Genomic DNA, 25,516 nt, shown 5'->3' with positions numbered 1-25,516 from the left:
CCAGCAAAAAGTTATTCTGGGGAAAACAATCCACTGAGTAGAAGCAGAAGCAATTTGCCTCCCTAGTTTGCTTAGATGTCATGGAAGGAGAGTGTTCAATAAGAGCTATGAAAAAGCAAAAGGAATACCATGAAGTCAGAATTCAGTGCTTCTTCCAACTACTGTGCCCAGGTGACCAGTACTGCACAGTATACGCCGTATGAAGTTTGTGCCTTGTCTTCTTCAATCACACCTGTAAGGTCTTTCCACCCAACCAATATGGCATCCTTATTGTTCCCTGTTCTTTACTGCCATATATATTAACAAGGAGAACCCTGCTTATGTTGGCACAGGTTCCTGCTCTAGCTGCAGGCAGAGAAATGAACTAGAACAAGAGTAGCCAACGTGGTGCCCACCAGAGGCTGCTACACTACAACTCCCATCACCTCTGACCATTAACCATGTTGGCAGAGGCTGAGCAAAGTTGGAGTCCAAGAACATGTGGAGGGCCACAGGCCCCTAATCTCTTCCATCTTTTTGCTTGCTGGATATTCGCTGCTAATCCTGCAAGCATTTATTCTGCATTTGACATATCTCCTTGTTAAAAGGTAGCAATATTCTAGTTCAGGAGCAGTCATCACAGGACTCTCTTAACGTTACTGGATTCCAGCTCCCTCCAGCCCCAGCCTGCATGGTCAATGGTCAGGGATGGTGTCAATCAGAGCTCTCCATGGGTTTTCTAATCTCCGAGGCTGATTTATGGCAAGAACCTTCCTTCGTTCTCTTATGCAGAGTCTTGAACTTGTGCTTGCACAAATTTAAAGACCTTGTTTCAGGGTCTAAGGGCCTATATTTTAAGCTCTGAAGCTACATCTATTGATAGCATTATTCATTTTTAAAATTTATGTCCTATAAATTTTTCGTCAAAGGCAACTCAAGGCAGATAACAAATAAACCTTAAAACATGGTCACATCAATGATAATTAACTCCAACTTTTTTTTGGGGGGGGGGATCAGCACTCAATCAGGCCTGAATGCATTCCAGAACAAAAACTGGATGAATATGTTTAAGAAAGATGGAATGCACATAATCACTGAGTTCGGGTGGTGGTGATCTTCCCAGTAAGATACTGATCTTGTGGAATTTCCCAGTGTCACAAAACTAATCAGGTTTAGCTTTGCATTATGCTCAAGTTGTGAAAGCATCCAGAAAGGATTTTTAATTCTCATGAATAAAGAATTTAAAAGGTCATTCTTGCCACAAGACCTATCAAATATTTAAGCTAGAATTTATAAGCTACTCACAACAGCCTATAGTCAGAATTTCTGGGATAGTTATCTAGACATAATGTCACATGCAGACTACAACAAATCTGTTTGCCGTGATGAGTGTGATGACATCATCTGATGAGGATGACAAGGTACCAGCTTCCCTTCATCAGGACAAGCAATTATTAGAGTCTCCTTTCTATCTCTTTCTAATAGCCCTAATCTTGCTGTCTCTGAAACCTTATGCCAGCCCAAACTGCAGTCATATGTATTCAAGATTTTTCTTCCTGGCGCACCTAGGCATCTTCCACTGCAATTTGCTTGGCTCTCTAGTGCTTACCTCATTCCATATAAGGCAATATCCCCACCTCTCTCGGTCTCTGTGATAGAAACCATTCAAGCTTATGGGCAAGGCTAAATGGGTTGGGTTGCCTGTGAAATTTGTAGCAATGGACCATCTTGCTATCCCCCCACTAAACTGACACTTCAAGCCACAGAGCCATTTTATTAACCGTCCGCCATTTTGGGTAAATATATATTCTATATATGTTTATATTGGCATTTGTTGGAATTTGCTAATTCCCACCAAGCCAGCAAAACGTTAGTATTTTAAAAGTAATTGTGTCCTTTTCTGTTACTGTATGTGGTACATAAATACCTCCAAGTAACATCCAGGCAGAGGGCCTTCTCTCTAGTTGCACCACTCTGTGGAACGCTCGCCCATCAGATGTCAAGGAAATAAACTACTATCTGATTTTTAGAAGACATATGAAGACAACCCTGTATAGGGAAGTTTTTAATGTTTGATGTTTTATCGTGATTTTAATATTCTGTTGGGAGCTGCCCAGAGTGGCTGGGAAACCCAGCCAGATGGGCAGGGTATAAATACATTATTATCCCCCAAAGTACCGGTAATACAGTGCTTCTGTGAACACGCATGTAAAAGATGGGTTCAGGCATACATGTGTAAACATGCAAGGAGATCCATTCATTATATTCACTTGTGAATAAGCCCCATTCAACTCAGTGAAGCCTACCTCTGAGTAGACATTTGTAAGATTGTGTTACAATCCATTTAAATTAAGCAGTCTATTTAAATAAGTCTTCGACAAAATGGAACAGAGGTATGGGATCAAATTAAACTTCTTTTACTTAAGAGACTCTACTAAGCAAACTATAGTAACACATGCCAAACCTAAATTATAGTTCTCAGAAAATCACTACTCTTCCATTTATGCTAATAAATGTCCCCAAAACTAATAAATAAGACCATTATCACAATACAAGCAAAGCAGTATTTCAAAAACTTTGTGAACAGGGACTACTTTCTTCTGACTCAGTCCTCAAGTGCCTGATCTCTGAAACTTTATGCAAGTTTTATTTCACAGAGAACAGATGGCCTGCACTTCTCAACAGCCGGGTCCATTTACAGCTCATCTCTCAAGTTGAGCCCACCATGCTACTTTCCACTAAGAAAATCTTAGTGCATTTACATGTCTAGGTGGAACAACAGAACTCAAATCAAGATATTAGCACTAAACTGCAGGCTTAATTCATTTTCCCATCTCTTCCAGGAGGTGCTACAGTGCTCGTTAAACTGCATCAAAAGTGAACAAAATGAACAAAGAACAAAGAATAAAACAGAAGAGCAAAACAAGAACATTAAAATGCTAATAGAAACCAGCAGATTTATTTACACAGGGGGTGCATAATTCCCCCCTCCATACAGTGTGAACCATAGCTGTCAATCCTCCCTGCTGTTTCCCAATGCTATAATAAGGGAATTTCCTGCAAAATACGGGAAAGGTTGACAGCTATAGTGTGAACACACCTAGTCATCTTGAGCGAAACAGCAGTACTTCTAAGCTAGGAGCAAGATAGCACCTGTAGGCCTGACCCTGCAAACAAAAGCCTTTGCACTACACCCCATATAGCCTGTGCTTCCATATAGAGTTGCCAGGTGTATATCACTCTCATTATGCAGCTGCAGGCAGATCTGCTGTGCTGTCGTAAGGAAGAGCCATCCTTTGTTGGAAGAAGCTGCAACATTTTGAATGCAGACCAATTTGGAGCAGACCAACAATGGATAGGGTGTTCACCTCCTCTGCCCCAGCTCTTGTCTACTCAAGATCCCCGCATTCAACATTGCTTACACTTCAACTGAAGGAAGAAAATGTGACACAGACCAGGAGTCATCTAAGTGTTCCTAATCGCTCAAACTCAATTGCATTAGAAAATGTGTGTTATGGGAAGCCAGCATACAATTTAAAATTAGCATCACACCTTTGCTGCCTCTGTCAGTTGTGATTCCCTGGAACCCACTCCCCCTTTTAAAACTCACAACGAACTGATAAAAGCCACTTGTTTCACAGTTCTGCCAAGACTATCTAGGGAAGCGCTCCAGTTAATAATGGCAGACAGAGTTCAAACTGCAAGTCAAACTACAAGTCAAATCATAGTCAGGAAATGCAATTGTTTATCATGAGCTCCAACTGAAAGCCGTGACAGACTTCTTTCTTTCTGGAGCTTAAAAAATGAGAGTCCTTTCTAAGAGTACTATATATAGACACAGAGGAGCTGTATGCCTGCAGTAAGCCACCCTTTATTTACTCAACCACATATTTAATTCACATAACCGTTTTCTGAAGCAAAACTGCACCATCAGCCAAATGAAACAAAAGATCCCGTATAACGCAACACCAGAGTTAGGGTTCTGTAATTCCCTCCGATCACCCGCATGGTTCTTTGGAGTCGTGGCCTGAGGTTCAAAAGCAGCTTGTAGTTGGAATTGAGGTCAGCTGTTTCAAGCCAAAAATCCCATTGAACTAGCCCAAACTCTTTGCCAGAGCTGAAGTAGCTGTTTTGACTCCAGCCATAGCTGTTACTGCTGGCATGCCGCGCAAAGTTAACCATTGCAATGCAGGATAGTTAATAGTAGAGACGGGGAATCTGTCATTATGTGTCCTTCCCAGAAGCCCTTGGTGAAACCTGCACAGCACCTAAAGAGCCTCATTTGAATGTCTGCTACCTCCTCCCACACTCCGCTTTAAGAAGCTTACAAGATTCGGATAGCTTGGACAACAGCCAATTCTTCTCTTCCCCTTGGACCATTAACCATCTGGCCTTATGCAGAGTTCTGGAGAACGCAAAGGCTTGTACCCCATTTTGTGACGTTGGTTAACTGTATTGCCATAATACAGAGAGAGAGGAAGGTTGCCTTTCCAGGACCTGGGGTAGCAAGAAGGTACACATACCCATCTGTGCATTTGATTATTACCAAGGAGCAGCATTTCCTGCCTTGCCTGATGTCTTCCACTGCCCAAGGGGGGGTAAAGAACTTAGGTGAGGGCTACCCATTTTCTTCCTTTCTCCCTCCTATTCCCTCCCACTCAAGTAGAGGAGGAGAAAATAGTATTATTTACTTAGCAACTGACGTTATCTGGGGAATGGTACTACATCTGCCACCTGGGCCTGGCTTGGGATAAAAAGGTGTGTAGTAATCCTGCCCCTCTTAGCTTTGAATATTCTAATGGTGCTGGAGGAAATATGGGGGAAACAGTGGATAAGATAAAGAAGAGATCTTTGTATACACCCATTCTTCCATAATACAGTAGTACCTTGGTTCTTGAACTTAATCCGTTCAACTCCTAAAACCCTTCGAAAACCAAGGCACAGCTTCCAATTGGCTGCAGGAGCTTCCAGTACTCAAGTGGAAGCCATGACAGAAGTTCAGCTTCCAAAAAACGTTCACAAACTGAAACACTTACTTCTGGGTTTGCGGCATACGGGAGCCGATTTGTTCGGCAACTAAGCCGTTCGATACCCAAGGTATGACTGTACAAGGAGAGAAAAACACATCAATTTTGTTTCTTGGCTGAACTGCTTTAGAACCATGTACCAAAAGTGCAATGTCCTTGACACACGCACAACAGCAGTATCCCACTGGTGCTCTCTCCCTATTTTGCCCTTGGAGTGCTATCAGAAGCTGCTCTGCCAGCTCACATCTCACTGAGCTTAATGGGCCTTATGCCAGCCAAATGCTTAAGCATCCACTGTGCATAATACTTTGCTGTAGCCAAGTGAGATATGCCTGCACTTGCCCCATCCCGCCCCTGCCATTATAGAAGTTTACAAAGCAAGCTATCATGTGCAAAACTGAAGTGAGAGCACACAACATTTGTCAACACTTGCTGCAATCTACTATTAAGTCAGATTAGTGGAATACCAGCTTTCCTCTGTTACATGGATACAAACCGTAATATTGTCTTTCAAGCTGCATTTGAGGGGGGGGGGAGGTTTTAGGTACTCTATACAGATTCAAGACTTGAAATCTGAATGCAATTCAGATTTTGAAACAGAGGTTGTAAATTCAAAATAAGACTCCAGAAACTCAGCATTATCTACCTGTTGACACTCTTAATAGTTTTAATGTTTAAAAAAACAGTTCTTTTCTTCCTCCATTAGCTTTCCCTACCCCCTTTTTCATGTTTCCATTTAGACTGTAAGCTTGCAGGTATAGTTTTGTGGTTAATTCTGTGTTTTGCACCGTCTTGCACCATTTTGGGGTTCTTGTCTTCCTCTTCACCACATAGACCCCCTTCTGCTTTGCATTCTCCACCCAGAACATTACCGGTAGTTACAGCAAGCAGGGCCACCTCCCTCACTCTCCCAGGACTCTAGCAAGAGCAGATGTAAGAGTAGGAAGCATCAAGAAGTTTTGCTTTTGCTGCAGACAGGTTACTCTCCCTCTTAGCCCCCCCCCCCATCTCCAACTCAACCTCCAGAGACATAAGTATAAAAGCTGCTTGACAGATGTTTCAAGTAGAGACATAAAGTTTCTGGAAATTTTTAAGGACATGGAAAAACTCATTTTCCCCTTCATTTGGTGGGGAAAGAAAATTTCAGGAATTTTTTTTTTAAATCTATGCAATACTTAACTTTCTTATCAAACCCATAATACAATATAGCACATAAAATTGTACATTTGGGCATATTTATTAAATGCACAGCATAAACCTATACACATTTACTCAGGAATAATAGCCATTGTTTAGATGAACTGTAGGATTACAGCCTCAAAACCATACTTGCCTTAAGAGGCAATGCCACATGCATTCACTGAACCAGGTGGGACTTACTTCTGAGGAAGGTACTGTATTGTAATGTTAGTTTTGAGGGTATCTAGGAAGGGAGAGATGAAACAGACTGCTACAAGAGATACAGCAGATACAGGATACTGCTCCTAGTACCCCCAAACTAGATTGAAGGTCAGAAGAAGGCAGCAAGCAACAACTGACAAGCAATGAAGGCCCCGTATGCTCCTCTCACTAAGATGGTAGCCCAGAAATGCATATTGTATTTGAGTGTTGTATATGTCTACACAGTATACACAGGGATTATTCTCTAAAATTGTAGATTGTCTAACATTGTAGATGGTCTAACATATCTTCATACTGCATATTTTGTGCAAGTAAAACCTGGAATTTTAGCGGGGGGAGACTTTCGTCTCTCTGATTTTAGGAATGATACAGTCCAGAAAGGGGGCAGATAAAAGAGAGAGAAGAGAAAAGATTGGCTTGACCACTACTGGCTTTTGCCACACCCATGTCTGGCATGCACATCCTGACAGATTGCAGCCCTTGACAGTGACAACAAAAGGTTTTGCACTTCTGTTATAAATAGAGTACCAAGACCAATTTTAAATATGCAAGTTGGTGCCTCATATGATGGCAATTCAGACAGAATGTTCGCTCCTTTGGGACCAGTTCATATGACAGTTTTGTTCTACGCAAGCAGTCTCAACCATCCGCAGCAAGTACCAGTATTCATGTGAAGAGTGTTCATCTGGGTCCTTATGGATACACAGTTAACAGCAATTCCACCTACCAAGATAACAGGAATTGCTCCACCTGGATCTGTCAATTTTCACACTACGTTTATGCTTACACAGAGGGTCAGAAGTTGGGACTGCTGACATATATAAAAAGGGTGTTTAACTGAGATGGCCCTTTGAAGCACAGTTCTCAAAGAATATACCGTACACTACTGGACTTCACTGCAGCAGCAAAAGTTTCTAAAGGTGGCCTAAGCAGAGAATAACAGTAGAGGGGCAGGTGAGGGCGGGTGGAAAGAATGTCACATAGCAATAAATCCTTCCATGGCACAGAACTGTCATTCCTAGTTATTAGCATACTTCAGTATTAAGGTCTAGTCAAAAACTCAAGTTTGACAAGCAGGCAAATAATACTTCATTACCATTTCTCTACTTCTTCTTCCCCACACTGTTCACCTCCCATTGTCTCAAAGAGAAAAGAAGTGAGAAGGCTTGCCTATTTTCCCAAACCTGACCATGCTACTTGCTCCCCCCAAATCCTTCAGGAAGTAAAAGGGGTTAAGTGGCATTTTAGACATTTGTATATCCAGCAGTTACTCCTCCTCTTGAACCTGTCTCCTAAGAGAGGCTTGGAAGACAGAAGAAGCAACAGAATCCTATTGCCCCCACAAGTATTACCCTAGAATTGCTTCAGGAAAGAGAGCAGATGCATTGTTCCTCCTGTTCATGAAGGCTAAGTCACTAATGCCAAAGACTCTGGTGGCATCTTCCCCTCACCTCCCATGTAAAGCTGACTTGCATCCATCGCTCCCCAAGCAACTTGCAAGCGCACGCCTCTACCCAGTAATAACAATCCCAGTTACACGTTTAACTCCTTTGTTTTGGTTAGTGTGCTATCATAATCAGTATCTGGCAAACTGCCATCTGGTAGAGCAGGACCAAGATTGCAATAGGATGGGTTTCTCTTACCACACCATTTGAGCATCCCCACAAATACTCAGTTTCAACAAGAGCTTATTCCTTGAACACCAACTAAGTAGTAGTCAGACATGTATAGAGTCACGTGCCTGTCAAGTGTGTCAATAGTGGCTGAATAACATGGCTTATCATCTTTCAAACTCTACCCTACATTGCAAGCCCATTTACCGTATATACTCGAGTATAAGCCGACTCAGATATAAACCGAGGCACCTAATTTTCCTACAAAAACCTGGGAAAGCTTGACTCGAGTATAAGCCGGTTCACCTTTGCTGCTGTGGAGGAGGAGGAGGAACGAGCAACCCGAAAGCAGCCTTTTGGGCTGCTCCTTCCTCTTCCTCCTTTGCCAAGTTTGCATTTATGCAAGCAGTTCAGGAATGGAACAAGCTGCCTGGGGAGAGTAAAGAACCGCCATTCTTGTACGCTTCTTAAGGAATGGTTGACTGGGGTGAGTGGGTGGCGGCACCAGCGGAGAGAAAGGGCTTCTTTCTCGACACCCCCCACCGCCCGCCTCACTCAAGTATAAGCCGAGGACAGCTTTTTCAGCACAAAAAATGTGCTGAAAAACTAGGCTTATACTCAAGTATATACAGTACTTTGCCTCAATGAAGTCTACCTTTACAGTATGTTTAATCTTAAAATAGGATAAACCACCACAAAATATTAATTTTCTGTTTGTGGAAACTCAGCACTGTGTTGTGATCACAGAGCCCTACTACAAAGCAGACTGTGCAAACCCCAGTATTAGAACCATCAGCCCATCCTGCCAATTTACTGCATTTCAGCGCAGATTCACACCTCCAAGACAGCATTCCCTGTTCAAACAAGCAGCTCTCAATTATTTCCTCATTCTCAGCTCTAAAGAACTATGCAATCTCTTTAGACTCACTCACAATACCATTTTCATTTTATAAAAGTGTCTAACTTTGCAGTAAACTGTAAATCAAACCTGCACTTCAATGATTCACAGAACCTGAAGTTCATTTGTATTGGGAAATCTACCCTTTATCTGCTGCCAAAACATAAGAACAGCTATATTCATGCAATAACATGTGCCAAAAAGCCCACCCAAGATTTGGTGGCCTCCGTCTTACGCCATCCTAGGAACATGAGCAGTTTTACTCTTGCCTTTCTATATAGTATTCCTCATTTTTTTCTCCAAATTACAAAGATTCTTCCATGGAGAAACACATTATTAAAACCTCCCGCTTTACTGAAACAGTACAGGGCCAGTTAATGTTGCTGATTGTGCAAATGAACAACAAGCACAATAAAAGAAACCAGATACACAGATCAGGTGGACAATGCACACGTTGATTTCCTTTTGCACCACAAGTCCACAATGAATATTAAAACATGCATCTAGAAGAGTAAAACTGAGAGTACATGGTCAGACTAGTTCAAGTCCCAGATCACAACAATGATGGCAATGCACAGAGTGGCATTTCTCCCCCCAGACACAAAGGTGCTAAATTTCACGCAGCAAGCCAAGTATTATCAGAGAAATGTGATCCTCTTTAGATTTTCAGATGTTTTCAGCATAGGCACTGTGAGAAAGTCGAAGACAAAATTCAGTTTCAATTTAGTATTGGGTGAACCAATAGTGTAAGTTAATCCATTGATTATAATGAAACCTAGTACATTCTCCATCAAATATCTCCCCCCGCCACCCTCACACACATACCCTGTATCTGCTTTCCTTGATTATTAGCACTTTGCATCCTATATCCACAACACATTTTTGATCAGTTCTTCACTTGCCAGATGTGGATAAAAGTTGTTTAATAACTTTGGATTTCATATTTCATGAATTTTGGGAAACTAAATAATATTTTATTACCTTTAGACTTGTCTGTGTTTTGCATGAGACTTTATTCCAATACATAGTTTTAGAAGAGATATGCTCTCCACATCCATATCCATCATTTCTCATCCATTAGCATTTTCCCAACTTCTCATTTAACAAACTGCCTCAGCCGCTTTCGCTATAGCAATATGAAACTATTAAGGGCACTGTGTCCTTGGAGATATTAGCATGGAGTCATGCTGACATTTTATTTAATTTAAATCAATAATCAACTGAACCTACAAAGGCTCAGCGAAGATAGTGTTTAAGACAAACGATGATATCAACAAGGATATAGAAAATACAGAAAATTATATACTGCTAAATTAAGAATCCCCCCCCCCCGTGGGAATTCCAAGTACTTTTTGCAAACCACTTTGACGTTGTGGCGGTTGATTTTTACAATCAAGCAGTATATACATTTTATGAATGAATGAATGAATGAATAAATACTTTTCCATAAGAAGCTGTCTTACTAGATGAGACCAAAATTCCTTCGAGACCAAAATTCCACTACCTCCAATACTGGAAAGCTATATATCTCCAGAAACTCACAGACAGGGAATGGAGATAATTGTCTTCTCTTGCTTGCACCAGCATCAAATACTCAAAGAAGAACACACCCTCTCAGAGTAATGGCTCTCTCAAGGCTAACAGCCATTAAGAGACCAATCCTTCATAAATGTGTTTAATTTTCTAAAGCCATGTAAGCTAGTAGCCATTGCTGCATCACATGGGAGAAAACATATGTTGTTAAATACTTGTAGAAGTACTTTTGGCAAGTGTTTCAATTCAACTTCAACTGGCAAGCCCAACATTACAGAATAGAGAAAGAACATTATCCATCATCTTGCCAACACAATTTTGTAAACCTGCATCATGTCCAACCATCTACAACACAGTCCAGAAAAAGGAGTCTAAAACACTTTAATCACTATACAAATTTGTAGGTATTCTTTTCTTGAATGCTTCAGAACAGTATACAGTATCAAATGCGACACCATAGACAGCAGTCAGCCACCAACAAATCTCTCTACGCTCTTAGTATAGCGTGTTCTCCTTCCTAGAGAGCACGTGTTGCGGTTGGGGCCTAGCAAGACACCCTGCTGAAGTTTTGGGGAGGGATCTAATCTGTTAGCTAGGGTACTGATAGGGGCCGATGCAGTTGTTGGGGAGTTTAGCATGTTGCAAAATGTTGATGGACAGGTCAGGGGTTATATATACTGGGCGTTCTTAGTAACTGCCCCTCTTTGCTGCGTGCATCGGATCTCCCATCCCCCCCCCCTTGGTATAGGCGTGCGCTTTGACCTTGCTATTGCCTGTCATGGGGTCGTCTGCTTTGACAGGGGCCTAGTAGGAATTTTCCCAATTGGCAGATTGGTTTTGGCCATTGGGCTTTCGCCTACTACATAGCAATTAGTCACAACTGTAAGGTTGGCGGTTAGGCATTGGTTATTCAATTGGTTGGTGGAGGGGAAGTGGTTGGCCGTGCCTGCCCCTCCAATGCTGCTGCTGCGCAGGGAATTCCGTTAAAGGAATCCAGGGGCTCTCCATGCTTGTCCGTCCCTGGTCATGGGTTAGGGCCACGCAAGGGCCCCTGGGAGCATTAAGGGAGAGGGAGGGTCTTGGTCGCCCCGTCCCCCAAATACTCTCCCCAAAGTGTTTTCCCTCTTGCTGTCTTCCACCAAGCGGTTGGAAGTCAGCCTGTCCCCTAGATGGGACATAGTCAAACCAATGCCTAAGCAACCACTCACATGTTGTAATTTAATAAAACGGTTGTGGCCAAATTTTTATGCCATTAACCTTAAAAAAATTTCTGTGTCTGGTGTGAATTACTTGGGGGTGGACTTGAGGACCTCTACACGCAATCAAGCTCATCTTGTGAACTGTACATTCAAAAGTCTATTTGTTGCTCAAATGAGATAGGACTATTTTATCTGCTTCATGTGCATAAATAAATTCTATAATTTGCAGGCTATATATATATATATATAATATCAAAACAGAAATCCCATGTGTATTCTGCTCAGACAGTTGTTACAAGCAGCAAGAAGGGACTACATTAATTTATCTGAAGTATGGATTTCACCTGTGTTTGGGAGGTTAGGGGAGGGGTAGTACTTCTGGTGGAGGACGTGTCATGCTCCTTCTGAAGCAGTTTGTTCACCTTGGGTCCCCACGCTGCGCTCAGCTCTCAGCTGGGGCTCCTAGAAGCTGTCAGCAAGCAACAGTGGCCACACCCCAGGAAATGGCTTCAACTGGCTAGCTGATGGGCAGCTGATAGGTTTCAAACCCTCTGTGAGTTAGGAACCTCCCCTGCATGTGAAGACAAGCTCTGGCACATTGAGCAGACAAGAGCAATAATGGGTGCAATGGCCAAGAGGGTGGTTTCTGCATGTGCTGTAGAGGGAAGTGAGGGGGCTGATGGGGTTCATCAACCTGGGAAGACAGCCCATCTAGGAGAGGGAAAACTCTGATCCTAAACCTCTGCTGCCTTGCAGGATATTTCAGGAAAAGAAAAGGCTACACAAATCCTGAGTTGAGTCCCTAAGGTGGTTGGATGGCACCTTGTACATCTCCTTCTGGCAACTCCTGCAGCCAAGCTGGTGCCAAACATGTTGCTCTGCTTTCCACACATTAGAGTGGCCAAGAAAGGGGGTATTGTTGTCTGGGTAGCCCAGGACCTTCACACATCCTGCCTAGGTGCCCCAGGCAGATCACATTGGTGCTGCTAACACAGTGGTTTGACTTTACCCCTGTAGGCACGCTCCATTGCCTCTTGAGACAGATGGATGCCAACAACAGAAATGGTCAATAGTGGGAAATAATTAGTATGCAAAATATCTGTACCATCTGCCTGGATGCAATCACTTTGTAGAGCCTTGAAATACTTCTGAAATTTAGGAACAGAAGAGAGGAGCAAGAGCATGCAAAAAGTGGTTGATCTCAGTGAAGCAAGGCCACACTGGAACTCTCTCTTTTCATACCAAGTTGGGCAAACCCTACTCTTAAAAGTGCTGGATGACAGAGCAGAATTGTTTTTATTCTTTACCACAGAGGAATGAGGAAAATGTAATATCAGGTTGCTGGCAGTTGGAAAAGAACAGGTAACTCAGCACATATTAATTTCACCTTTTAATCCTTTCAAGCATCAGGACTTTCCCATATCTATCTTCTGCATACTCATTTCCAGTATTGATCAGTGAAACAGCATATCTAATGGGCAAAGCTCTTTACACTCTCTCTTGCTTTGACTTTTTACCATAATTGCATTGCAAAGAACACTGTTTCATGACGTTCATGATTACAAGCAGACAAGCAACTAATTACTGGAAGCCTTTAACTGCAGGGTTTTGAATTAAACCTTGATTCAAATTACTAACTGTTGTAGCATCAAAGAAATCAAACAGCTGGAAATGCAAGCCATTGCAAACAATGGACATGAAATGAAGCTCTCTGAAAGATCCCTAATGCTAGCCAGAAACTGGAGATTAGACAGAAAAAGCAATGCAAGAACCTCTGAGGCATGGAAGACAAATATTGATTACCTGGGGATTTTGAATGTTGATTGGGAATGTTCTTGCTGTGGTACAACATGAGTCACCTGCTTTCCCTCAAGCCCTTTCCCACCAAAAGAAAGAAGCAGTTTTTTAATTAAATGGAACAGTTATCTTAATTAGGACTGCAAAGGCTGACATTTGCTCAGGTTACAGATCAAATACACACAACTTGCATAAGAACTTGCAAGGTGGCTTTCCATGTGGTTTGGCAAAAACAGACCTACTTGTGGATATTTAATTTTTTCCCTGCAGTTCTCATGCTGTTAAAAGGTAAACTAAAGACTGAAGCACTCATGCTCAGAATGCAATGTCACATGCCCATCTGCAAGTTCAGCCACCTTCCCAAGACATGTACCTCAGCTGTTTCCCTATGAAACCATAGTTAGAAGACACGCTCTATTGAAGGCAGAAATAGCAACGCATTTCGACTTCCGGCGGCGACGCCATCGCCGGGTGGTCGAAGGCTGCCTCGGTCTCGAGGCGCCTTGTCCATCCCGGGGGTCAGGAGCCGCGCTACCGCAGCGCGCGGCTCCGTTTGGGGTGCGGGAAGAGCGTCCCGCACCCTGGGCTCCCCGGCTGTGCCCGCGGAGGCTCCGAACCCTTCCCCTGCTCCCCCTGTAAAGGGGGAGTGGGGGTGAAGGGACAACCGGAGCCGGGCTTCAGGGGACATGCCCCAACCGGGATGCAAATGCGGCGACAAAGCCCGCGGTGAGCGTCCAAGTTCTACCTGCGAAGAATGGAGCTAAAAACCCGGTGGTCGTGAGTAAAGATTTGGATTAAAAATCGCGTTTTTGGAACGATCCGGGGGGAAGGGGAAAGGTAGCCTGCCTCCCTCCCTTCGAGCCGAAGAATGTAACCAAATGAGGGTTTACTGCTACAGAACTGGTTTCAATGTAGCTAAAATTGACACATGAGACTGGCAAACTCTTTTTTCGGGCAGTTAATTAGAGGAAAATATCTCCATTTAAAGTTGCGGTGTTTGCGCTTCAGCACAGAAAAATGGCGTTGAACAAAGAGGAGAGCAGAAATACAACACCCACTTCCTCCTCCTCTGCCAGTATGCTGGGTTTTGTCCTTGAACTGGTATTGAACTCTGGACTAACAGATGAACAGAGACTCATTGCCTTGAAGGTGGAACTTGTTTATAGAAAAGTCAAAGTCTTGTGTGGGGATCTGAAAGGGAACCAATTGCCCACAGAGGAGGCTTTTAAAACTTTTGACACTTATGAAGAATGTCTTGCTAATGAGCTGAGAGAGTGGATGGAAAGATGGAGAGAACTGAGTGAGCAACTTCGGAGAAGAAATTCGCTTTTTGGGGGTGGCAGCCCCAAGGCGACGTTAAGATTTGTTATATCCAGTCCCCGGGGTGTGAGCTCGGGGGCCAGGGACAGAGAATTAAGGTATTTACAAGAAGAAAAGGAACGTTACAAAGAACCGAAGAAGCAGGGAGATGATGAGATGGACACCTCTGAACTCGTGGCAAGAAGAGACATGGACTGTGCCTGGATCTGTGGACGTTGGGAGAGAGAAGTTACACGGATGTTCAGTGCCGATGCCACCAGGAGAAGAATAATGGACAGAGGGGGTGTGGGGTGAAGTCTTAAACAAAATTTAAAGTAGTCTAACACGGCAAATCGAAAGTGGAGGGTGAATACTGTCAACAATACTCTGTTATATTTTTGTTTGTATATGAAAGGAGATATTTCAAGTTTTTATGTTATTAGCAGTAATCTTAAGGATAGAAGAATTAGATTTGATGCGAGGAGCAAGATTAAGACTTAGATTAAGTTAAGAAATTGATAAGATTGAATTAAGAAGAACTAGGATGAGGTATTATTATGGTGATGTATTTACTAGTAAGGTGTTGAAAAGATAATTTGATGTAAATATATAATTGAACTAATTTTTTTTTTTTTTTTTTTTAAGAAGAAATGGTTATAAAATAGATTAAGGATATAAAATCGAAGGTGAAAAGGCAGGGGAAGTCAATGGTCAAGATATGGAAAAAGAAATTTTTCTTTTTAGAAAGATACTATAAGAATCTTGACACTGTTTGTATTTGTCATATTTGTTTTGTATTTGTGGGTGTGGGTGAGGGTATATGTTGTTTGGAAAAATGCCAATAAATTCTTATAAAAAAAAAAAAAAAAGAAATAGCAACGCATTTCCTTGTACACTTACTTGGTTTGGTAAATATATAACTAAGTAAATACCCTGATAGCAGGCAAGACCTTTGGTCATGTCCCCTATACATGCCATACCAAACCTCTGCAAATATATATGTATCAGCAAATTATTTCCCTAAACTTCAACCTTCAGGCCTAACTAAATATTCTTGACATTTTCTGATACAGGCAACCCCCCATTTACACATGTTCCGAGGCACTGCACGCATCAGTGAAATTGTATCTTTTTGAAACACAATAAAAAACTACAAACACCCTGTTTCACCCCTGCCCTACTACCCCTTTTTGTGACATTTTTGTGACTTTTTGCGTCACTTTCAGGTTCGGTGCAATGCATGCATGCACGGTCGTGCACATATTGAACGTGCATAAATGGAAGGTTGCCTGTACCCTATTCACTCATATGAGGGAGACAGCATCAACAAACCTGCCTCTCATTGCCACTGTACAATCATGCAAAAATGAGAGAAAGAATTTTTAAAATGCTTGTCTATAGCATTCTCTCTGTAGCCAACTTTAACACAAGGGCACTTTAAAACAAGTGATCCTCCATCAGCACTGTGGGCAGTAAAAAGGTTTTTTTAAAAAAAAAAAGAGAGAGAGAGAGAGACAAAGGACCCCTGGGCAGTTAAGTCCAGTCAAAGGTGACTATGGGGTTGCGGCGCTCATCTCACTTTCAGGCCGAGGGAACTGGCGTTTGTCCACAGGCAGCTTTCCAGGTTATGTGGCCAGCATGACTAAACCGCTTCTGGCGCAAAGGAACACTGTGATGGAAACCAGAGCACACAGAAATGCTGTTTACCTTCCTGCCACAGTGATACCTATTTATCTACTTGTACTGGTGTGCTTTCGAACTGCTAGGTTGGCAGAAGCTGGGAGCTAACCCCGTCGCGTGGATTTGAACCACCAACCTTCTGATCAGCAAGCCCAAGAGGCTCAGTGGTTTAGACCACAGCGCCACCTACATCCCTACTGGGCAGTACCACATGAACAACTGAATGTTGGAACTAGCATTTTTATTATCAAACTATATGTGATGATATGTGACTGCAGATGGTGACAGCAGTCACGAAATCAGAAGACGCCTGCTTCTTGGGAGAAAAGCAATGACAAACCTAGACAGCATCTTAAAAAGCAAAGACATCACCTTGCCGACAAAAGTCCGTATAGTTAAAGCTATGGTTTTCCCAGTAGTAATGTACGGAAGTGAGAGCTGGACCATAAAGAATGCTGATCGCCGTAGAATTGATGCTTTTGAATTATGGTGCTGGAGGAGACTCTTGAGAGTCCCGTGGACTGCAAGAAGATCAAACCTATCCATTCTCAAAGAAATCAGCCCTGAGTACTCACTAGAAGGACAGATCCTGAAGTTGAGGCTCCAGTACTTTGGCCACCTCATGAGAAGAGAAGAATCCCTAGAAAAGACCCTGATGTTGGGAAAGATGGAGGGCACAAGGAGAAGGGGACGACAGAGGATGAGATGGTTGGACAGTGTTCTTGAAGCTACTAACATGAGTTTGGCCAAACTGCGAGAGGCAGTGAAGGATAGGCGTGCCTGGCGTACTCTGGTCCATGGGGTCACGAAGAGTCGGACACGACTGAACGACTGAACAACAACAAAATATGTGATGACACCCAGGTCTGTCCACATCATATACAAAGCAAGGACTAGTCTTCTCTTTAGATCAAGAGGGACACACAGATTAAGGCAGAATGAATCTTCCTATACCTGCAATTTACCTGCCTGTAGTCTCTTCCCTCTACCACCTCCCCCTTGTGATTCTCACATAGCCCCTCTCACTTCCACTATTGGAGGCCAGCTGGGGGAGTGAAATGGGGAGGGGAAAATAAACTGCCAGGAAGTAAGTTTAGCACTCAGATATGCATCCATGTGGCCCCTTTTCTCTAAAAAGGCAATGAACCATTGGGTCCAACACCATTACTTTTTATTTTATTTGGACAAACTTGGGTCAACAAGCAAGTCTGCCACAAAACTAGTACATGTACACACAGATCTGTCTTCTTTGAACTAAATGGACATGAACACCAGGTCCACTAAATACTTTAAGTTAAGGAATTATTTAAACCATTCATTTCATCTTAGAGGAAGAGGATGGGGGCATGAAACATGGTGCGTCCAGATAATAATAAATCCAATATTTTGCATATGAAAATACCAAGAACTTCAGATTTGATGAAGATCTAAGTACTGCAGAAATGATTTTAGATAACTGATAATCCTTAAGAGAAATGGTTCTTCCATTATGCACCCCAAGGCCTGCATTTCCATTACCCTCTGCTTAAGCCAATAAAATTATTATAAATCTTGTCATGTTAAACACTGAAGCTTTTCTATAAAACTTTACTGTGTTGTATAACTGATATCTTATAGGTTAATTACAGAAGCTCTGAAATATCTTTTCCTTAAACAGTGATGCACTAGCAATCTCATTTAAAAATCCCTCTACATTCTATATTTTCTAGGTTTTTTCACTCTCTCACACATGGTTCTTATTTTAAAATGTGTTGTTTCGAAGTGCTCCAATCACTAGAGCCCCAAAGCCAAGTATGGAACATTCCTAGTCTAGCACCGGAAAACACACCAGGGCAGCTGTTCTACAGAGTCTACAAACTTTTAACAATTATAGATGTGCCATGCATTAATTAGTATGGTACATAGAGAAATCAAATTAACAACACTAAAATTAGCGCCAGAGCACTTCTGAACACCAGAACACCTCTGAATACCAGAGCACACACACACACACCCCAATGCATGCAAAACTCTTTAATGCTAGTTCTTTAATGCTGCAACGCTATGTGGACAAATTTCAGCAGAAGCCTGTGTTTCCATTAACCTAGGTGTCATAGAAGGAACTAGGAAGTGAAAACAACTGCTGGACGCACTGGCATGGCAGCTTCCAAAATCAAAGAAGTAAATAAAATATACTGGCGGAAACTGTAAAAGGTTTACCAATCTAAGCACCGTATATGAACAATGTAAGAAGATGCCTTTCCCCCAAATCATAAAAGTCCCAAAGCTTTAGACAGAGAAGTTCACAATGAACTCACACCCTAAAAGGGCAGCCGCTAAAGCCAGCCATCCTATTCATGAGAAGACTAGACAGAAAGCTAGACCTCCCGGCTACATTAAGGAAGGAATTAGGTTCAGAGTTTAGTTACCTCTGCTATGACAGAGAGATAAAGAAGAATACGTACAAGAGTAGATCTGTTTCCAGTCTTTTAACACACGCTTATAAAGTGACGATTAAAGCTGCATCAATGTTTTTTGAGGACCTAAGAGGAATATGGCACTGGGGGTCTCATTTTCGGTCATGGAGCAGGACTGCCTCCTCCAAGTCAGAGAAATCACTTGGGACTCTAAAAGTGTGCCGGGTCGCTTCACTGGAGAGCTGGGTCCTGCACAGTCGGGGGGTGGGGTGGGGAGAGACGTCCAAGCGTGGGCAGAGTGCCTTCCTCCACTAACAACTTGCGCGGGTATATTTTTCCAAGCTTCAAAGGGTCACAACATGGCTCTCGAGCAAACCGTACAACCCTACAGTTCAACCCTTGATGATTTGATTTTTAAAAAGACAAAGAAAGACCAAAAACAACAACAGAAACCCAGGCACTGCTCATATCCCGCAACACAGCCAGCTACATGCGAATAAGGAACGCCGCGTATCCAAAAGCCAGGTCAGGTCAGGATCCCCATCACCCGAGTCGCGCCAACATCGCCCTCACACCGTCTCCCTCCCTTGCTCTCGCCCCCCCAACCCCCACTCGCACATCCCACCCCTCTTTTTCCCACCCACCTCTCTCCCCCCAGGTTCCAAGGACTCACCAAATAGCGACAGGAGCAGCAGAAGAAGAAGGGGCGCGTCCTCCCCTCGGTGCCCCATGCCTCTGCGTCCAGAATTGGGGGCGGGCGAGAAGCGCGCCGAGAGCCAGCCAGCCGGAGCCCCCCAAGTCGGTCAGCGAGCCAGCAGCCCCTCAGCTAAAGTGGAGCCTCCAACAGGGGGTGGGGCCACAAAGCAATAAACCCGAGCGCGAGGCAGAGCAGCGAGCAGCCCTCGCCCGCCTGTTTCGCGTTGGCTGGCTGGCTGGCTGGCTGGCTTTGCCCTGGGTGCCGGCAGGAGCGAGGGAGCCGCCCGCCTCAGTCGCCGCCGTCGCCGCCGTCCCCCTCCTCAGCCCGGCCGCGCAGCCAACCACAGGGACAAACTTTCCCTGCCCCCGCCCCGCTCCCCCTCCCACAGGTGCCGAGGGAAGGCCGGCCCGGCCCCCACCCCCTTAAAGGGGAGGAGGAGGAAGAGGAGGTGAAGCGGCTGCGCTCCCCGCCAGCCGGCAGCAGCTGCTTGTCCTCCGACGGCGCTGCCGAGGGATTCCCCGCGCCGCCTCACCCCGGCCGAGGGAAGCCATCCACTAGTTCCTTTGCATTCACAACCAAGCAACCTCCGCACCTCGCTCGGCACACCCCGTAGTACCCGGCGCGCGCTCTCGGTCGGTGCGCGGCGCTGGCCGCCAAATCCCGCCCCTTCCACTCTCTGTCTCGGCGCTGGGATCCCGAAAGGGGAACAAAGTGCCGGCAACTAGAAAGCGAAGCCCTAAAACCAGGCGGGAAGAAAGAAGGCGGGGAGGGAGGAAGTTTGCCGCTCAGGCGGATAAAGAGCGCAAAGAGGCTCGAAGGGAAAAATCGAGTAGCCCGAAATAGTCCCACACGTTGGAAGTGAGAGAGGCGAAGGGTCGTGTCTCGGCTGTCACCGTCGCGCGGAGGGTTTTATGGCTCGCAGCGCAATCCTAAAGTATGTTAACTCCGGAGTAAGACTGGCTGGGCTTTGCTCCCAGGAAACGTGGGTTAGGTTTGCAGCCTTGGCTTCGTACACATGCTCGTTTGCAAAGTAAATTCAGTTGAAATGAAGGGAGAAAGGAAGTCCGGTGGGAGATCGGGGACGTCTTTGGGAGCACGAGTGCCCCCGCCTCCGCTTCTCCGCTTTAGGGGCCGTGTTTGGGCAATATGTGATTATGGGACACGCTGGGGATTACTAGTCAAAGAGGCAGACGCCACGGGAAACACTTCCCACTTGAGAAAGGGAGGGTTCTCGGCGCCACCTGCTTCCCAGTCGCAGCAAGAACGGCGAAAGGTCCTCCGCACCTTTTGCTCTAACGGCTTTAAATCCTTCCCCCTGGCGATGGAAGACGGAAAACAATAAAACCGATTTCTTCACAGCAAGACACATACCTATCAGGGAAAAGTGGGGGGGGGGGCCTTGATCACATAGGTGTTGGTATCCGTCAGTCTCGAGAGACAATGGAGTGCGCCTTCTGGGGTGAAGTCAACCCGCTGCGTTAGTAGCACCAAAGTGGCCTCCCGGGATGCAAGAAACATATTTGATTTTTAAAGGCAATCCTTTCCTCAAATCACAAACATGCCTCACAATATTTCAGTGGTGCTTTATGTTATCCCTTATAGTATCCTTCTGGGCTGGCTTCCTGGGTTATGATCTGGAAAGATGGGACTGGTCGTCTTATTAGGTAGTGCTGGGTTACTGCTATTCTGTCCCATGGTCACCAGCCGCCAGGAATGCTGAGAAGTTCTATCTTGTCCCCATTTCTGTTTAATTCCTATATTGGAATTCAATGTCCACCGTTCGTTGCTGGTTAAGTGTGGATAGTGTAATTATACGGTGAAGTCAGTAGGGGGCAATAGACTTTGATATATATGGGTGGAATCAGGAGGATCCCAATGCTGTTCTTTGTTTGGACAGAGACAATAAAGTTATTGCCTATTTCTTTATTAGTGTGGCCTCTAAGCCATCCATGACATTCTCTATGTCTTTTTAAAAAATGAAACTGGAGTGTTAATCTACAAGTGTTATCAATGTAATGGACAAAAATGTCACTCCATTTAAGGAAAGTCAATCCTATCACCACCACATCTTCACAGGCCTTCCAAAACACCTCCAGTATCATAAACATTAACAACCACTGGGAATGATAATCCACAGTAATGTACTTCTATTTGAATGAGAAGGTGAGCTATGAACCCTCATGAGGAATTTTTGAAAATAGACGCAGAGCCAATATATGTTAAGAGTATGTCCTCTATTGTGTGATAATGTGGTTTCCTTTGTTATAAAATATATTGGTATAATAACTGCCTTATGCAATGCTCTTCAGCTGTTTAGATATTGATCTCCTCTTACCACACAATAAATGAGAGTTGTAGGTTTTGGCCTACAGCCTCAAACATTCTTGAATTCTAGGCGAGGCTGTTTGCTTTTCAGATCAGGCAACTGATGCTGTTGATTTAATTACTGTGGGTGGTTGTTTGTTGTTTGAGTTTCATTTTTAATCCACAGGTTTGATGAAGGAAAGGTATGCTGGTTTAACACTACCTGGGGTCATCTGGAAAATAATTGTTACTGCTTCCTTCTTTCCCTGAACTGCTGTAAAAATACAGACCACAGCCCAAAAAAAGGATTCAATTTCAATATATTTCTGTTTTCCAGGGCATTTATATGACAAAAACCTGCATGCTACTGCCTACATGTGAGCTGAGCTAGGAAGATAAAAATGGAGGCACATACATTCAGAAGATGGATCTCAATGCATATAATTCAGGGGGTGAGATCTCTCTGTTTGTAGCAAGCATTGGTGGGCCATTTCTAACTTAATTTTATTTTTGCCATCCTGGTGCCCTCCAGATGTTTTGAACTACAGCTCCAGCCAGCATGCCCATTGGTGAAGGCTTCTCTACCTGGTTATTTCGAGGGTAGGAATTTATTGTGGGGGCAGGATGTTCTAAAACTTTTTAAATTACAGTTCCCTGAACCTGACACAACTTTCACAGGAAGGGAGTCTGAGGAACTGAGACAGTGGTGAAAAGAGGTGCAGTTCTAGACTGCAATGACAAAATAGAAACTGACAAATCACCAGGTCCAGATGGCATCCACCTGAGAGTTCTTAAAGAATTCAAATGTAAAATTGCTGGTTTTCGAACAATAAAAAATAACTTGTCCCTAAGACCTGTCTCCATACCTGAGGATAGAAAAGTGGCCAATTGTTATGTACTGAGCTTGGATCCTAAAACAATAGGCAGGTAGGATCCTAGAAGGCAGCAACTTGATTGGTCTCCAGGAGGGGAGTTGAATCAGCCAATCACACAGGACCCATTGTGTAAATAATGTATATATAGCCAGATGGTTTTTTTGTGGGGGGGGGAGGAACTGACTCACTCGCTGATGACCATGAGTTGAAATAAAGAGCATGAAATCAACACTCAACTCAGAGTACAGTGGATGCTCGTGTTGCGAATGTGATCCATGTGGGAGGTGCGTTCACAACCTGCAGCGTTTGCAACCCACACCACTGCGTCTTCGCACGCACGTGATGCAATTTGGTCTTCTGCGCATGCGCAAAGTGCGATTTAGCACTTCTGTGCATGCGCAAGCGCCGAAACCCAGAAGTAACCCGTTCCAGTACTTCCGGGTTCGGTGCAGAGCGAACCCAAAAAGACGTAACCCGCAGCAGCCGTAACATGAGGTATGACTGTATGTTTCACTAATGTAAGTCCAATTTTTAAAAAGGTATCCAGGGATGGGATCCTGAAAATTGCAGGCAGCTTAGGAAAACAAATGGGCTGGCTGAGACTGATGGGAGCTGTTTTCCAAAAATTATGGACAATACCAGGTTGGTGAGGACTGCTGCTTTATGTGGTTGCTTCATGGGTGAGAGTTTGGGTGCGTAATTCTAATACAGTGGAACCTTGGTTCTCGAACGCTTTGATACTCAAACATTTCAGCTCCCGAATGTCAAAAACCCGGAAGTAAGTGTTCCAGTTTTTGAATCTTTTCAGAAGCCAAATGTCTGATGCGGCTGTTGGCTATTGTTTCCGGGGCACCTGCACCAAACAGAAGCCGTGCCTTGGTTTTTGAACATTTGGAAGTCAAATGGACTGCCAGAATGAATTACATTTGAGAACCAAGGTACCACTGTATGCCTTAAATGTACTGCTATCTAGATACATGGTGGGAAAGCATATGGAATTTACATCCAGATAGGAATGTGTAAATCCCCTTTGAGAAATTTTGTTACTCCTATTTAAATTGTTTTCCTGGTTTCACTTGGATGTTCTGCCTGTGGCGGAATCTCTGAATTCACTTCCAATGTGACTTCATGGAAATACAATTACAACCTAGGACATTGGAAATCACTATCTCTCTCACACAGCAATCCCAGAAGTGTCATTGGGGGGGAGGGGGTGCGTCGAGTCAAAACTGTCCAATGTTAAATTTTAATTTTAATTCAAAAGGAATCCCAGCTGTCCTGAAAATACAAAGTTTGTGAACATAGCAGAAACTCACTCTTTATTCTCAGTCTTAACTTTCTTTTTGTGCTAGGGTGGCCAACAAGGAGCCCTTCAGATATTGCTGGACAACAACTCCCATCAGCCATGACCATTGGCCATAACGGTTGGGGTTGATGGGAGTTGGAGTCCAAAAGCATCCAAAACACATACACCTTCCATAGAACAGCTATTCTTCTTTACCTGCAGAACACTCTTCCTACCAATTTCACAGAAAACAAAACTGTTGCCCTATTGCTGCATCAGTTCCTGACCAGCCAGCACTACCAATATCTTTTTATTATTATTACTAGTAGTACCAATAGTAATAAAGGGGGGGACTTGGGTAACTACCAACCGATGAGCTTGGCATTGATACCAAGAAACGTCCTAGAACAGATAATTCAACAGTATGTCTGTGAACACTTGGGAAAAGATACTATGATTACTAAGACCCAACATGTATTTCTTAAAAACAAGTCATGCCAGACAAATCTCTCTCATATATATATATATATATATATATATATATATATATATATATATAGGGGGGTACAAGCTTGGTGGATCAGGGGAATGCTGTGGGCATAGTATATCTTGATTTCATAAGGCTTTTGACAAAGTCCTCCATGATATTCTTGTGAGGAAGCTGGTAAAATGTGGGTTGGACGAGGTAACTGTTAGGTGGATTTGTAGCCACCCAATATAATCAAAGGTCAGAAAACCAAGCCTTATGAGGAGTGCTTGAAGGAGCTAGGTATGTTTAGCCTGGAAAAGAGGAGACTGAGAAGAGATATGATAGACATCTTCAAATATCTTAAGGCCTATCACATGAAAGATGGAGCAAACATGTTTTGTCCTGCTCTGGAGGGTAGGACTTGATCCAATAGCTTCAAGTTACAAGAAAGGAGATTCCGACTAAACTTCAGGAAGAACTTTCTGACCGTAAGAGCTGTTCAACAGTCAAACGGACTCCCTTAGGAGGTTTTGGACTCCTGCTTCATTGAAGGTTTTTAAGTTGGATGGCCATCTGTCATGCATGCTTTAGTTGAGATTCCTGCATTGCAGAGGGTTGAGACTAGATTACCCTTGAGGTCCCTTCCAACTCTACAATTCTATGATTCTATAGTAGTAGCGGAAATTATTTGTCAGTTTCCACAAATAAGCCTCAAATCCACTTTCAAATCCATAAAACACACAAAGCTTTTCATCATCAGAAAAAGGTGCCCCAAAAGGTAATCTGAACTACTATTAGATATATTCAGAGTTCATAGATATGTAGCTGTAAAACAGAAGGTACTTTATAGCTACAACACAATGGCACTGCACTCAGTTTACACAAAAGTCAATTACTTTTCCAGATACTAAACAGTGAAAAATCAAGCCTATTGTGTTTTTCCCCCTCTCTTTATTTGAAAGATGCTGAAATCAGAGGCTGTTTCACAGATCATGCAGATATAGCTAGTGAAGAGGCTGGTTTTCTTTTGCATGCTTCAAGTCCTCCATTTGCATGTTGCTTAT

At 43.5% G+C, this 25,516-nt stretch overlaps 1 protein-coding gene across 2 annotated transcripts in view; it reads right to left on the bottom strand.

Annotated features, from left to right (window-relative positions):
• Nucleotides 1–19,753, bottom strand: part of LOC117045591 (prostaglandin F2 receptor negative regulator-like) — a 38,541-nt gene extending 18,788 nt beyond the window's left edge. The window contains exon 1 of one of the 2 annotated variants that reach the window (XM_033146792.1): nt 19,496–19,753. In XM_033146792.1, coding sequence (XP_033002683.1) covers nt 19,496–19,553 — 58 coding nt within the window. In that variant the 5' untranslated portion in view covers nt 19,554–19,753. Of the gene's footprint in view, nt 1–13,453; nt 13,518–19,495 lie in introns of those variants that run through there. The other variant, XM_033146793.1, reaches the window with a different exon arrangement.
• Nucleotides 19,754–25,516: the final 5,763 nt, after the last annotated feature.

Source organism: Lacerta agilis, chromosome 4 (genome assembly GCF_009819535.1).
Source record: "Lacerta agilis isolate rLacAgi1 chromosome 4, rLacAgi1.pri, whole genome shotgun sequence".
NCBI classification, from domain to species: Eukaryota; Metazoa; Chordata; class Lepidosauria; order Squamata; family Lacertidae; genus Lacerta; species Lacerta agilis.
This window is presented reverse-complemented; position numbering and strand designations above follow the sequence as displayed.